Source organism: Myxine glutinosa, chromosome 13 (assembly GCF_964187855.1).
Source record: "Myxine glutinosa chromosome 13, kmMyxGlut1.1, whole genome shotgun sequence".
NCBI classification, from domain to species: Eukaryota; Metazoa; Chordata; class Myxini; order Myxiniformes; family Myxinidae; genus Myxine; species Myxine glutinosa.
Genome location: NC_136273.1, coordinates 6,403,774 through 6,418,460, shown reverse-complemented (window position 1 = coordinate 6,418,460; position 14,687 = coordinate 6,403,774). Strand labels below are relative to the sequence as shown.

Sequence of the window (14,687 nt, the reverse complement as noted above, 5' to 3'; positions counted from 1 at the left end):
ATTTGAAACTCGTCTCACATATAAATTGCCCCCTACACGATGGTAAAGAGTTGTTGTGCTGTCGGATGTACAGCCCGATTTCATCCGGACGACACAACGCTAAAACGGATTCATGGCTGCCTTGACTGCAGCTCTCAGGTGAGAATATGGCTCATGAGGTTGTTACCTTCGCTCGCGAAGCGAAAAGCAGGATTAGGCATTTGGTTACGTACATGTGGATTGTGTATGGCGTACGTGTGGAGTGTGTGTGGCGTACGTGTGGCGTACTTGTGGCGTACTTGTGGAGTGTGTGTGGCGTACATGTGGCGTACATGTGGCGTACTTGTGGAGTGTGTGTGGCGTATGTGTGGCGTACTTGTGGCGTCCGTGTGGAGTGTGTGTGGCGTACATGTGGCGTACTTGTGGAGTGTGTGTGGCGTATGTGTGGCGTATGTGTGGCGTCCGTGTGGAGTGTGTGTGGCGTACTTGTGGCGTACTTGTGGAGTGTGTGTGGCGTCCGTGTGGAGTGTGTGTGGCGTATGTGTGGCATCCGTGTGGAGTGTGTGTGGCGTACTTGTGGCGTACGTGTGGAGTGTGTGGCGTACGTGTGGAGTGTGTGTGGCGTACTTGTGGCGTATGTGTGGCGTCCGTGTGGAGTGTGTGTGGGGTACTTGTGGCGTACGTGTGGAGTGTGTGTGGCGTATGTGTGGAGTGTGTGTGACGTACGTGTGGCGTACGTGTGGAGTGTGTGTGGCGTACTTGTGGAGTGTGTGTGGCGTACTTGTGGCATACGTGTGGAGTGTGTGTGGACCGCGGAGTGCGTGTGGCGTACTTGTGGGTCCACACGGGTCCACAGGCAGATGACACAGCCTCGGTTTCTCGCAATACCGCGAAAACGCCTCAACAGGCAAGCTACGGGCGTAAACTGACAGGTCCGTCTGACGAAACGACAGCTTTCCCACCATGTTGTTTATGCCACCCAAGATGGCGGCCGGAACCGGTTGCCATGGACGACGCCCACGCGATGCAAGGCCTCTATCGGCTGGATATTGTCATTTATTGAAACGAAGACGTTCTTTGTCGGGTTCGTGTGAAGCAACCAGAAGGCCTAGAGAGCTGTGGGTGGTCTCGTTAGTTAGGCCTGGATCCTATCTCGTTTGTCATGAAGTAGTAAGTGTCTGTGATAATCTGGTGGACAGGGAGAAGAGATCGTGGGAGACCATCGGCCTGTTAGACCACTTGCGCATGCGCAGTGTTGACGCGATCGACGCATTGGAATGTTTAACGGTACGGCGAGGCGATCTCGAGATCGCAATGGCAGTCTATAATATGCTTGAAGAACTTAATAATTTTCAGAATAAATACATTTTAAAATAACTTAAGCTTGTGTTCATTATTTACAAAAAAAAAGGCCTACAAGTCCCATTGGCTGTCTTTAATTTCTCTCTGGACGGCGCCACAGCAGATGAGGAGGCCTGCAAGGCATGAGGACACAAAAAACACCTCTATATGTGCAATCCATGCTTTAAAAAAAAACAAAAAAAACTGCATCGCCGCATCAATTCTGGAACTTTGGTCTGACCAGAGACCAGCAATATATTTTTTTCGGCCTTATCTTGGCCCTCGTTGTATTTCCTCACTAACCACGAACTCGCATTATTCCTGACACCTCCTTCGTCCCCAATTTCGGGATTGAATTATCAGCTGCACACGGCGGCTGTGTTTGGCTATCTCTCTGTATCTCGACTGCTGCTGGACAACGGGGCAGACCCAAGTCTCGAAGACACAGCAGGGAACACTCCTTTACACCTGGCAGCTCGGTTCGGCCAGGTATTGATGGATGTGATATGTGCATAGAATCATTCAATCATTCTGTCATTCATTCGTATGATGATAAATGCATTGTTCTCTCCCATTCAATCGTCGTCACCAGTTTCTGTCACATCCATTTTCGAGCTGACGTATTATCCCATTCCAGGTATATTGTGATCAGTTTGTCGGTACGAGGGGATGACATGACCAATAAATCCATGACATGACCAATACATCCATGACATGACCAATAATTCCATGGCATGACCAATAAATCCATGACATGACCAATACATCCATGACATCACCAATAATTCCATGGCATGACCAATAAATCCATGACATGACCACTAAATCCACAACATGACCACTAAATCAATGACATGACCACTAAATCAATGACATGACCAATAAATCCATGACATGACCACTAAATCCACAACATGGCCACTAAATCCATGACATGACCACGAAATCAATGACATAACCAATAAATCCATGGCATGCCCACTAAATCCACAACATGACCACTAAATCCACAACATGACCACTAAATCAATGACATGACCACTAAATCAATGACATGACCAATAAATCCATGACATGACCACGAAATCAATGACATAACCAATAAATCCATGGCATGCCCACTAAATCCACAACATGACCACTAAATCCACAACATGACCACTAAATCCATGACGTAACCAATAAATCCATGACGTAACCAATAAATCCATGACGTAACCAATAAATCCATGACGTAACTAATAAATCCATGACATAACCAACAAATCCATGACATGACCACTAAATCCACAACATGACCACGAAATCCATGACATGACCACTAAATCCATGACGTAACCAATAAATCCATGACGTAACCAATAAATCCATGACGTAACCAATAAATCCATGACGTAACCAATAAATCCATGACGTAACCAATAAATCCATGACGTAACCAATAAATCCATGACGTAACCAATAAATCCATGACATAACCAATAAATCCATGACATGACCACTAAATCCACAACATGACCACTAAATCCATGACATGACCACGAAGTCAATGACATAACCAATAAATCCATGACATGCCCACTAAATCCACAACATGACCACTAAATCCACAACATGACCACTAAATCCATGACGTAACTAATAAATCCATGACGTAACCAACAAATCCATGACATGACCACTAAATCCACAACATGACCACTAAATCCATGACATGACCACTAAATCCATGACGTAACCAATAAATCCATGACGTAACCAATAAATCCATGACGTAACCAATAAATCCATGACGTAACCAATAAATCCATGACATAACCAATAAATCCATGACGTAACCAATAAATCCATGACGTAACCAATAAATCCATGACATAACCAATAAATCCATGACATAACCAATAAATCCATGACGTAACCAATAAATCCATGACATGACCACTAAATCAATGACATGACCAATAAATTCATGACATGACCACTAAATCCACAACATGACCACTAAATCCATGAGCTGACCACTAAATCAATGTCATAAGTCATAACCAATAAATCCATGACATGACCACTAAATCCACAACATGACCACTAAATCCATGACATGACCACTAAATCAATGACATGACCAATAATTCCATGACGTGACCAATAATTCCATGACATGACCAATAATTTCACGACATGACCAATAAATCCATAGCATGACCAATAATTCCATGACATGACCAATAATTCCATGACATGACCAATAATTCCATGACATGACCAATAATTCCATGACATGACCAATAAATTCCACGACGTGACCAATAAATCCACGACATGACCAATAAATCCATAGCATGACCAATAATTCCATGACATGACCAATAATTCCATGACATGACCAATAATTCCATGACATGACCAATAATTCCATGACATGACCAATAATTCCACGACATGACCAATAATTCCACGACATGACCAATAAATCCACGACATGACCAATAATTCCATGACATGACCAATAATTCCATGACATGACCATTAATTCCATGACATGACCAATAATTCCATGACATGACCAATAATTCCATGACATGACCAATAATTCCATGACATGACCAATAATTCCATGACATGACCAATAAATTCCACGACGTGACCAATAAATCCACGACATGACCAATAAATCCATAGCATGACCAATAATTCCATGACATGACCAATAATTCCATGACATGACCAATAATTCCATGACATGACCAATAATTCCATGACATGACCAATAATTCCACGACATGACCAATAATTCCACGACATGACCAATAAATCCATGACATGACCAATAATTCCATGACATGACCAATAATTCCATGACATGACCATTAATTCCATGACATGACCATTAATTCCATGACATGACCAATAATTCCATGACATGACAAATAATTCCATGAAATGACCAATAATTCCATGACATGACCATTAATTCCATGACATGACCAATAATTCCATGACATTTCATTCCATGACCAATAATTCCATGTTTATCTGTGTTTATCTGTTTGTTTGTTTATCTGCTTGTTTATCTGTTTGTTTATCGGGTTGTTTATCTGTTTGTTTATCTGTTTGTTTATCGGTTTGTTTATCTGTTTGTTTATCGGTTTGTTTATCTGTTTGTTTATCTGTTTGTTTATCTATTTTTCTGTGTCTGTTTGCCGTTTACTATGTTTGTTTATCTGCTTGTTTATCTCTGTTTTTATTTATCTGTTTATCAATTTGTTTATCTGGTTGTTTACCTGGTTGTTTATCTGGTTGTTTGTTTATCTGTTCATCTATTTGCTTATATGCTTGTTTTTATGTTTGTTTTTATGTTTGTTTAACTGTTTGTTTATCTATATGTATATATGTTTATCTGTATGCCTCGCCGTGCGTGCGATAAACCAGGATGGCAGTTGGTAGGTGCGCTGAGATTCGAACACAGGCTGGGTAGATGGCTCAGAGGTGGGTGTGCGTGCATCTAGGGCTCTATGCTATCCTGCTAGTTCTTAGCTAAGTGATTCAATCAGAAGATAGTTCCTCCCATGGTATGAGATTTAACTCTTGCATTTTACCATCTAACACCCTCACTCTCCCACAACCCCTTTGCCCCTTCCGGCTTCCCCCACACCTACCCCTCCCTTTTCTCCCAATTCCTTTGTGGAGGCTCAAACAGCACAGCTGTTGCTCCGTCATGGAGCCAACCCAAACGTGTCTAACCACAAACAGCAGTCGCCATCAGGTAAGCATCTCATCTGTACAAGTTTGTCTGTTTTATACACTCTACATCCCAACAACCAGCATGTAATTTACTTCCAAAATGTTGCTCCTTTACCATTATACTTGTAACTTTTTGTACACCGCTCCTTTCCTATTCCATCTCCAGGCACTGCATGACGTCATCGCCGGGTGCCAAAGGGGGCCCGGTGATGACGTGCGCTGAAAGGGAGTACTCGGTTTTCACTCCGGTTTCTTTTCTTTTTCTTGGTTGTCCGGGCGATATCTCAGCCATCCTTTGAGCTAGGAAGCTGAAATTTGGGCACAATAGTGAGCACATGCTTTGGCAAAAACAGAATTTTTTGTTTTTTGATTAATCAATTAATTGATTAGTTACTTAATTATTATTGATTAATTAAAGGGCCACAGACACAGAAAATCATGTTTGGTTTAATTAATAGATATTGCTTCACTTAACACTTAATCGTCCTTTAAAAAAAAAAAAAATCACTCGATTGGCCCCCGCCACCCAAAAACGGCGATTTGATTGCTCATGTGACTGGCTACGTCATCGAGGGAATTTTTGTTGCTGCTGGTAGTTTTTAATAATGATTTTGACTATCAGAAGATTCTTGGTCAGGCAGTTATCATTGCGTGCTGAGAAACCTTTCCCTCGATTACATCACACAGGTGACATCATGAATGAACATCACGATTTTAGGGGCGGGACTCCACTACCAGATAAAAACTACCAGCAGCAACAAAAATTCCCTCGATGACGTAGCCAGTCACATGAGCAATCGAATCGCCGTTTTTTGGGTGGCGGGGGCCAATCGAGTGATATTTATTCAAAAAAAAGGACGATTAAGTGTTAAGTGAAGCAATATCTATTAATTAAACCAAACATGATTTTCTGTGTCTGTGGCCTTTTAAGTACTTGTACTGTATATTTCCTTTCTCATCTGGGCAATATTTCAGGCATCTTTTGAGCTAGGAAGCTGATATTTGGACATGACAATGACCAGGTTTTTGGACATGCCAATGGCCATTTGGCTGTAAAGGGTATTTTTGATTTATTGATTAATCAATTAATCGATTAATTATTTAATAAATTAAGCTATTAGCCTATTGATTAAAAAATTTGTTATTTTACGATTATTATTTATTTATTTTAATTACACAGTTAATTTATCAATTATTGTACACCTCTCCCTCCTAATACCATCTCCATGTGCTGCACGGCGGCATATCGCCGTGCCCCGAAGACGCCCTGGCAATGTGGCGTGCTGGAGGATGTTATTTATTTATTTGGCATGGGGGCTGTGTACTTTGAATGTATCTGTGTTTGTTTTTTCTCTTTATACTCGGTCTTTTGTTTACAATCCTTCTCAGTACATGAATCCGAGAAATCGCAACTCAAAAGCCTTAGTAAGTCTTCAATTTTAAATGTTGGTGCATCTTTGCTGTAGAAAACGTACTTGTATGGGAGGATAAAACAAATCCAGGGAGGAATGATTTGATAATGGACGACCAGGTTCATGAAACTTGTCCTTTGACTCACTCAGATTTGCATTCGCCATTTTGTTTTGTGACGTTTAAAACGTTTTCATGACCTTGCATGCTTATTCTTGCGCCTTGCATGCTTTTGATGTTTCCACAAGCAAGTGTTGTGGTTTGGAAATTTAAATCCTGTTCTTTGTAATGTTTGAATTGAATGTTTCCGATGTTTGTAGTTGTTAGTGCATGTGTGATGTCCACTAATTGGCATATTTATTTATTTTGCTGCACCATTGGTTGACTGTAGAGTTTGAAGGCAATTCATCTTCTCAACCAAATATTGAGAGGTAAGATAACCGCCCCGAGAAAGAAGGCAAAGCGACGTTTTGGCCATAAAGACATCTCTTCTTGCTTTGCAGAAGGGCTCATGTCCGAAACGTCATTTGGCCTTGTTACTCATGAGTCGTCTCCCAATATTTGATTGAAATTGTCCTTATTTTTCCACCGATGCAGAACTCCGTCCAGGTTTTCCTGTTTCCTTGCTGGCTGATCTATCTGTACCTGTGTTGATGGTGCCCTCTCAGACCACCACCACCACCACATTAACTCTGATGTCCCTCAAGGTTCTGTCGTCTCGCCCTCCCTCGTTTTCTTATTTTCAGCAATGACCTCATCACAGCTACAAACAACCCTGTCCATTCTTTCGCTTACAACTTCACGCTCCACTCCTCTACAAGTTTTAAATCCCAGTGCACCTTCTCCCAATCCCTTGCTGGTGATTGCCTCTGTTTCCTCCACCAGTCGTGATCTCTGTCTCATCCTCCAATGGGGCTCCGACAACATTGTCTTCCTCAATCAGTCCAAGACTAAAACCCTCCTCATATCCAGCAAGAGCAACACAACCACCCATCCTCTTCTCATGTCCAGCTGTCAACTCCAGCAGTCCTCCTCCATTAAGATGCACGGTGTCACCATCTCCAGCATTCTTTCCTGGCAGCCTCACTCCTCAAAAACCATGGTTTCCCCTTCAGAGCCCACAAATACTTCAACTCCCATCAGGTTCTCAGCCTCTACAAATCCCAAGACAGATTGGTGATGGAATACCGCTCCCATGTCTCTATCAATCATCAGTATTCTGGATCGCTTCCAACCCAAGGTTGTCTGACTGATTAATAACCCCACTCTGTCGAGCCTTCTCTAACCTTTGACCCATCTGAGAGAAGCCTCTTCTCCTGCTACTCTCCCAGTCAGTGCTCTGTCTAACTCTCTGTTTCTGTCCCTCCTCCTCTCCACTCTGTTTGTAACACCTGTCTTGCATGCTTCGACCCATCAGCCTTTCCTTTTTGGCTTCCAGCCTGTTCTCTGAAAATGGCCAGAGAGATGTTGACTTCCACAAGCACATGATCAGATGAACCAATTGGCCCAGAGGAAGAGCATGATACATTGGCAGGGAAGTTAGTCATCACCAAGTCGAGAAGGGAGGATTTTTCATTGACAAAACCTGTGTGGCAAGTTCACGGATCGAGACAGTCCCATAGTCACAGAAGTCCTTTGCAGAAGTACCATGGCTGGTGAGACAGGTACCAACACCCAGCCACGTTGCGTGGTGACAATTGAAATCACCACATATGAGGAAGAGAGAGAGAGTTTGGATGAGTGGTTAAAAGTTTGCTCACATATTCTGAAAGAGATGCAGATGGAGTCCTCACTGTTGGGAGGATGGTTCAACACACAGACAAACATGAGGTGGGAGAGGAGGGAATGTCGCAGCCATAGGTTCCCTTGGGGTTTGGGAGGTAAAAGAGCAGAACATGGAGAGTGAGAAATGGAGTTGTTGATGTATAGTGTGACTGCACCTCCAGGACGGTTCATGTCTATCAAATCGGAGGAGACAATAGCCAGGGAGAGACATTAAAGAGTCAGGGACGTCCTGAGGGAGGATGGTTCTGTTCAACAAAATGATATCCGGTTTATCAGCAACAGCCTGGATTGAGAGATCTGTCAGGTTGGAGTGGAGGCCTTGGATGTTTGAAGTCCATACAGATAGGGACAGGGGAGGAGGAGCTGCTGGTAGGGCGTATGAATGTGGAAAGGAGCAAGGATAGGGTGTGGGGCGGGGGTGCTGGGAGAGTGCAGTGCTGGGGAAAAGAAAAGCTGGGGGAGGACATGGGACTGGGGCGAAGTTGGGGGAGGCTGTGGCCCTGGGGTGAAGCTGGAGGGGTGTGTTGCTGGGGTGAATCTGGAGGGGTGTGGGGTTGGGGTGAAGCTGGAGGGGTGTTGGGCTGGGCTAAAGCTGGAGGAGGTATGGCGCTGGGGTGAAGCTGGAGGGGTGTGGGGCTGGGGTGAAGCTTGAGGGGTGCGTGGCTGGGGTAAAGCTGGAGGGGTGAGGGGCTGGGGTGAAGCTTGAGGGGTGTGGGGCTGGGGTGAAGCTGGAGGTGTGCGGGGCTGGGGTGAAGCTGGAGGTGTGCGGGGCTGGGGTGAAGCTGCAAGGGTGCGTGGCTGGGGTGAAGCTGGAGGGGTGTGGGGCTGGGCAAAGCTGGGGGAGGTACGGTGCTGGGGTGAAGCTGGGGGGTGGGGGGTGTGGGGCTGGGGTGAAGCTGGAGGGGTGTGGGGCTGGGGTAAAGCTGGAGGAGGTACGGCACTGGGCAAAGCTGGGGGGTGCTAAGTGGGGGAGGAGGAACTGGGCGGGGGCAAAGCCGGGAGGGATGTGGGGGGAATTGAGAGGTGGAGGGGTGTGGGGCTTGGGCGAAGCTTGAGGGGTGTGGGGCTGGGGTAAAGCTGGAGGAGGTATGGGGCTGGAGTGAAGCTGGAGGGGTGTGGGACTGGGGTGAAGCTTGAGGGGTGTGGGGCTGGGCAAAGCTGGGGGGTGCTAGGTGGGGGAGGAGGAACTTGGCGGGGGCAAAGCCTGGAGGGATGTGGGGGGAATTGAGAGGTGGAGGGGTGGGGGAGAAACCCTGAGGGCGAGGCTTTAGACTAGTGGGGGCAGGTCGAAGGAGAAGCTGCGAGGGGGTGGGTCAAGGGGGAGGCAGAGACAGGATGGGATGATGAGGAAGCAGATTGGGGAGGGGGGGAAGTGGGGAAGGGGGGCTGGGTACTGACACGGAATGGGTTTGACATCATGGATGGATGTGAAGGGGAATTTATTGTTGTGTCCATACAACCTTTACAAAATGGACGTCTCAGGATTCCCAATCTGGATATATGCCGACAGACACCATGGGTGGGGTGGTAATAATGGTTTTGGTTGAAGGGGAAAAAAAAGGAACCGCCTATAGAGGCCATTTTTCCCTGCAGAGCGGGGGTTGGCCTTTTTTCGGGCACCATGGTCTCCTTTTTGAAGCAATGCTTTTATGGCCGTATGCCCTTCCTACCACCAACCCTGTTAGTCACCTCTTGCGACACGCAAGGAATTACCAGTGAACTGGTACTCAATTTGCCGACCTCGGAAGGATGACGTGCTGAATCAACCCCCCTGGTGTTAATTCATCGATCAACCGGGATTCGAACCCAGGATCCTAGGATCCCAAGCCGCACCCTAACCGCTAAGCCAACGAACCCAGAATCCTGGGATCCCAAGCCGGCACCCTAACCGCTAAGCCAACGAACCCAGGATCCTGGGATCCCAAGCCGGCACCCTAACCGCTAAGCCAACGAACCCAGAATCCTGGGATCCCAAGCCGGCACCCTAACCGCTAAGCCAACGAACCCAGGATCCTAGGATCCCAAGCCGCACCCTAACCGCTAAGCCAACGAACCCAGAATCCTGGGATCCCAAGCCGCACCCTAACCGCTAAGCCAACGAACCCAGGATCCTGGGATCCCAAGCCGGCACCCTAACCGCTAAGCCAACGAACCCAGGATCCTGGGATCCCAAGCCGGCACCCTAACCGCTAAGCCAACGAACCCAGAATCCTGGGATCCCAAGCCGGCACCCTAACCGCTAAGCCAACGAACCCAGGATCCTAGGATCCCAAGCCGCACCCTAACCGCTAAGCCAACGAACCCAGAATCCTGGGATCCCAAGCCGGCACCCTAACCGCTAAGCCAACGAACCCAGGATCCTAGGATCCCAAGCCGGCACCCTAACCGCTAAGCCAACGAACCCAGGATCCTAGGATCCCAAGCCGCACCCTAACCGCTAAGCCAACGAACCCAGGATCCTGGGATCCCAAGCCAGCACCCTAACCGCTAAGCCAACGAACCCAGGATCCTGGGATCCCAAGCCGGCACCCTAACCGCTAAGTCAACGAACCCAGGATCCGAGGATCCCAAGCTGGCACCCTAACCGCTCAGCCAACGAACCTGGGATCCCAAGCCGCACCCTAACCGCTAAGCCAACACCAGGCAGGCAGACAGACAGACAGAAACATTGGAGCAAATGACAATATCTCTGTGTTTTTTAAGCTTTGGTTGAAGACACGGAGGAAAATGGAGATGTAGTTACAAGAGGAGGCTCGATGAATTAAACGTTTTGGAGTGAAGAGGTTTTGGGAAATAAGCTGGGGGATGTTCTGACCTTTTTGCTGTGATTGATGCTGTGAAGAGAAACATGTTGAGGTGGTTTGGTCATGTGTTGAGGAAGGATGAAAGTGACTTGTTGAGAAGAGTGATGGAAATGAATGTAGAAGGAAGTAGAGGACGGGGAAGACCGAGAAAGACTTGGCTAAAGATGGTCGAAGAAGAAATGCGGGCAAGGGGGTTAAACAAGGAGAGATGCAGAAAATAGGGCAAAATGGAGAAGATTGTCATGGGGACCGCAAGGCTAACCCCCTCTCTAGCAGGGAAAATGGCCTTAAAATGCATGTTGTTGTTTGTTTGTATGTTCTGACCTTTTTGGGGGGTCGTTGGTAATGCTGAACACCGTGTGATGTCATGTTATTATCCCCACCCATGCTTTAAAAATGTATGTGTGTGTGTGTGTGTGTGTGTGTGTGTGTGTTTGTGTGTGTGTGTGTGTGTTTGTGTGTGTGTGTGTTTGTGAGTGTGTGTGTGTGTGTGTGTGTGTGTTTGTGTGTGTGTGTGTGTTTGTGAGTGAGTGTGTGTGTGTGTGTGTGTGTGTTTGTGAGTGTGTGTGTGTGTGTGTGTGTGTGTTTTCTGTTGGTGTACGTGGTTTCTTCTTGTCCTACATCTCCCATTTATTTCTTAATTTTTCTGTGTCTATGGTGGGGCAGGATGGGGATTTCTCATCGTTTCTGTAAGGTTCATTGAGCTGCACATGGATGGGTTTGAGGGTAGGAAAGAAGCAGTCGAAACCCGAATCCTATCCAGGTTCCTCCTGATGACTCGATCTTTGTCTATTTGGGTTCCTCCTCATGCCCAGTGCTGTATTTGGTCGGTTATTTGATCAAAACATTTTCATGAAACTTTGTACATACAATCAACATTGGGGGGACGCATGAAATATGTAACGATTTCTTGGATTTGACCCCTGGTTCATGACCCAGGTGGTGTGGACTTGAGGTCACATGGGTCAAAATTGGTTAAAAAAATATTTTTACCCAAAATTTGATATCGAGTCATTCCTGGTGTAACTTTTTCCATCTTTCAACATTGCTATAGGTGGGAAGCGTGGGGATTGGCGATGGCGCGACATTGACTTTTGTCTAGTTCTCATTGTTGACATTTCTTTAAATTCCTGTCGACAATATTTTATACTTGGATTTGCATGAATTGTAACACTAAGGCCGAGCCGAGTAAGAACCCTGCAAAGTGCAACATATTTTAAAACATTGACCTTGCATTCTGGCAGACCTGGCAAGCTCCATGTTCATCCAAGATGTTATTTGGCAAGGTGCAGCGGATTGGGCGAAGCGTTGGACTGAGACTGGAACGGGCAAAGTAGCAACAGTTGCAGAAGACCAGCCTTATGAGCAGATCCTGCATGATGAGTTTGTACCTGCCAAGAGGTGATTACTTACAAAGCACTGCACGGACATGGCGTCGAAAGCTTCTCGGAGATAAATGAGCAAACATGATGAAAGAAGGTTAACATGTCGTCAGTACAATGTGTGGAAGCCGTTCAATGCATCGACGTATCAGGGTCTTGTTACCCTCGCCAGTCTCGGGTATTGCATTTGAGTCCGTTTGTCGGTTTGTTTGTCTGTCTGTTTGTCCGCACAGAATAAATGTGATTTTCTCTGCAACCGTTGGTCCAATTGACAGGAAATTTTCACCATAGGTGAAACTCCACCTGTAGATTTTTAAAATGATAATTATGACGTCATAGGACACGTGGTTTAGCCGCCATCTTCGAAAAACCGAAAAACTTTGCACCTCTATATCTCCGAAAGTGCTGAATAGTAAAAAATTGAGACATGGCTCATTGTAAAGAACTCCCCATGGGGAATAAAATATGTTAATGATGATGTCATAGGTGCCTCCATTATGACGTCATAATTCGACAAGTACAAAACTTCATCCAATCAAGATGAAATTTCTTGAGCATAATCTAGGAATAAATTGGTGGAGAAAAAATAATAATGATGACGTCATCGGTCACGTGTTTCGGCCGCCATATTTGTTTTAACACAAAAGCCTTAAAAACCACTGAAAATACATCCTGGCGAGGGTTTGCAATCTCTGATTGCTCTTTCTTGCTCTTAATTGAGTTGTGATGATGATGATGTATTAAATGGTACTATATGACATTCTAACCACTCGATAAATGAACAAAATTCCCAACCTTAAAATGAAATGAGCACCTGAAATGTAAAGACCATTGCTATCATGAATGTCAGACATCCTTTAGCTCCACCCATGGGCTGGCTGGACCGGCAGGGGGAACGAACTTGGATGTTTGGAGATATTCGCACCACAAGGGAGCGTGGAGCTCGGGATGAAGATAAACGCAACTCTGCGTCGCACTCCAATGGCAACTTCCCCATTGAGCAGGTAAGTGAGTGGGTCGGGGTCAAAAACCATTTGGAAACGAGTGAGGGAGAAATGATGACGTATGGGCGACGTGCGGGTCTGGTGGGCATGACGAGCTGAGATTGAACTGAAAGAGCAAATTTAAAATGGAAAAGGAATCTTGCAGACACGTTTGAGATGGGAAGTACAGATGGGTTGGGGTAGATGATGGGAATGATGCTGGTGATTGGAAGTAGGAAGGAATGACGTAGGCAACAACACGACTTTCTCTCCACAGGTTCGACTGAAGCCTCCATCCCCAAGTGATGATCTTGCTTCTCTCACAGAACTCACCGAGAAATTTGTTTGTTACGAGCTGCAGAAGAGGTTTCAACGTGATCAAATATATGTGTGTTCCTCAATACCGTTCAATGCTTTGTCATACCGGTTTTTATCGGAATATCCATCAGGTCAATAACACTCCATTTATTGTACCATAATTTAATGACACTTTGCTGCACCATACCACACCACATGACGCCATACTACACTACACTACACTACACATGATTCCACATCGTGCTCAACCACATCATGCTCCACTACACTGTGCTACTCCACGTGTCACCGTGCTCCACGCTATCACATTTTACATCACTGTTTTTTATTTTTTAACTCTAAAACACACAATAGTCATGTGAGCAGTAACAGGCGCGGTGATTGGTCGTCACAGTCATCTCACATTCATTGTTAACCCGTCCCTATTGTCCATCAGACCTACATTGGAGAAATCCTGCTCGTTCTTAATCCCTTCAGACAACTACCAATCTACTCTGCCGTGGTAAGCGCAAAGATCAATGTTCCCTTTAAATACAATGGTTGCCAACATGGATGTTTTCTTTCATTACATTATTGGAGAACCTGCATTGGAAGTTCACTATGGCCTTGTATTTTGAAATATCTCATGTAAATACTCATAGTTCAAACACTCACATATAAATTTGAGCAGCATCAACTGCCGACGCCATTGTGGGAAATTTGATCAAAACGAACAATGAACAGAATCGTTCAACTTTGCACAAACAAACATGGCGGAGGAACCGGATACGATTCAAAGTGCATTCACCGAGAGCCTTTCACATTTGGGGTCCTTTGTGTTTTATTTCTAACTGGTTGAAGTACCCGGTGTTTCCCAGGGAAATGGAATGAAATACTGATCTAATAATTAAATATGTGTTGTTGACAACAACATACGATCTTCACAAAGCATATTACTCAAT

General features: G+C 45.4%; 1 protein-coding gene across 3 annotated transcripts in view; it reads left to right on the top strand.

Moving 5' to 3' along the window:
- The window catches only part of LOC137438536 (unconventional myosin-XVI), a 367,125-nt gene that overhangs the window by 59,528 nt on the left and 292,910 nt on the right, over positions 1-14,687 (top strand). For all 3 annotated transcript variants that reach the window (XM_068133664.2, XM_068133663.2, XM_068133662.2), the window contains exons 7-12: positions 1,684-1,809; positions 5,011-5,086; positions 12,308-12,464; positions 13,296-13,449; positions 13,706-13,816; positions 14,183-14,248. In XM_068133664.2, coding sequence (XP_067989765.2) covers positions 1,684-1,809; positions 5,011-5,086; positions 12,308-12,464; positions 13,296-13,449; positions 13,706-13,816; positions 14,183-14,248 — 690 coding nt within the window. The remainder of the gene's footprint in view (positions 1-1,683; positions 1,810-5,010; positions 5,087-12,307; positions 12,465-13,295; positions 13,450-13,705; positions 13,817-14,182; positions 14,249-14,687) is intronic.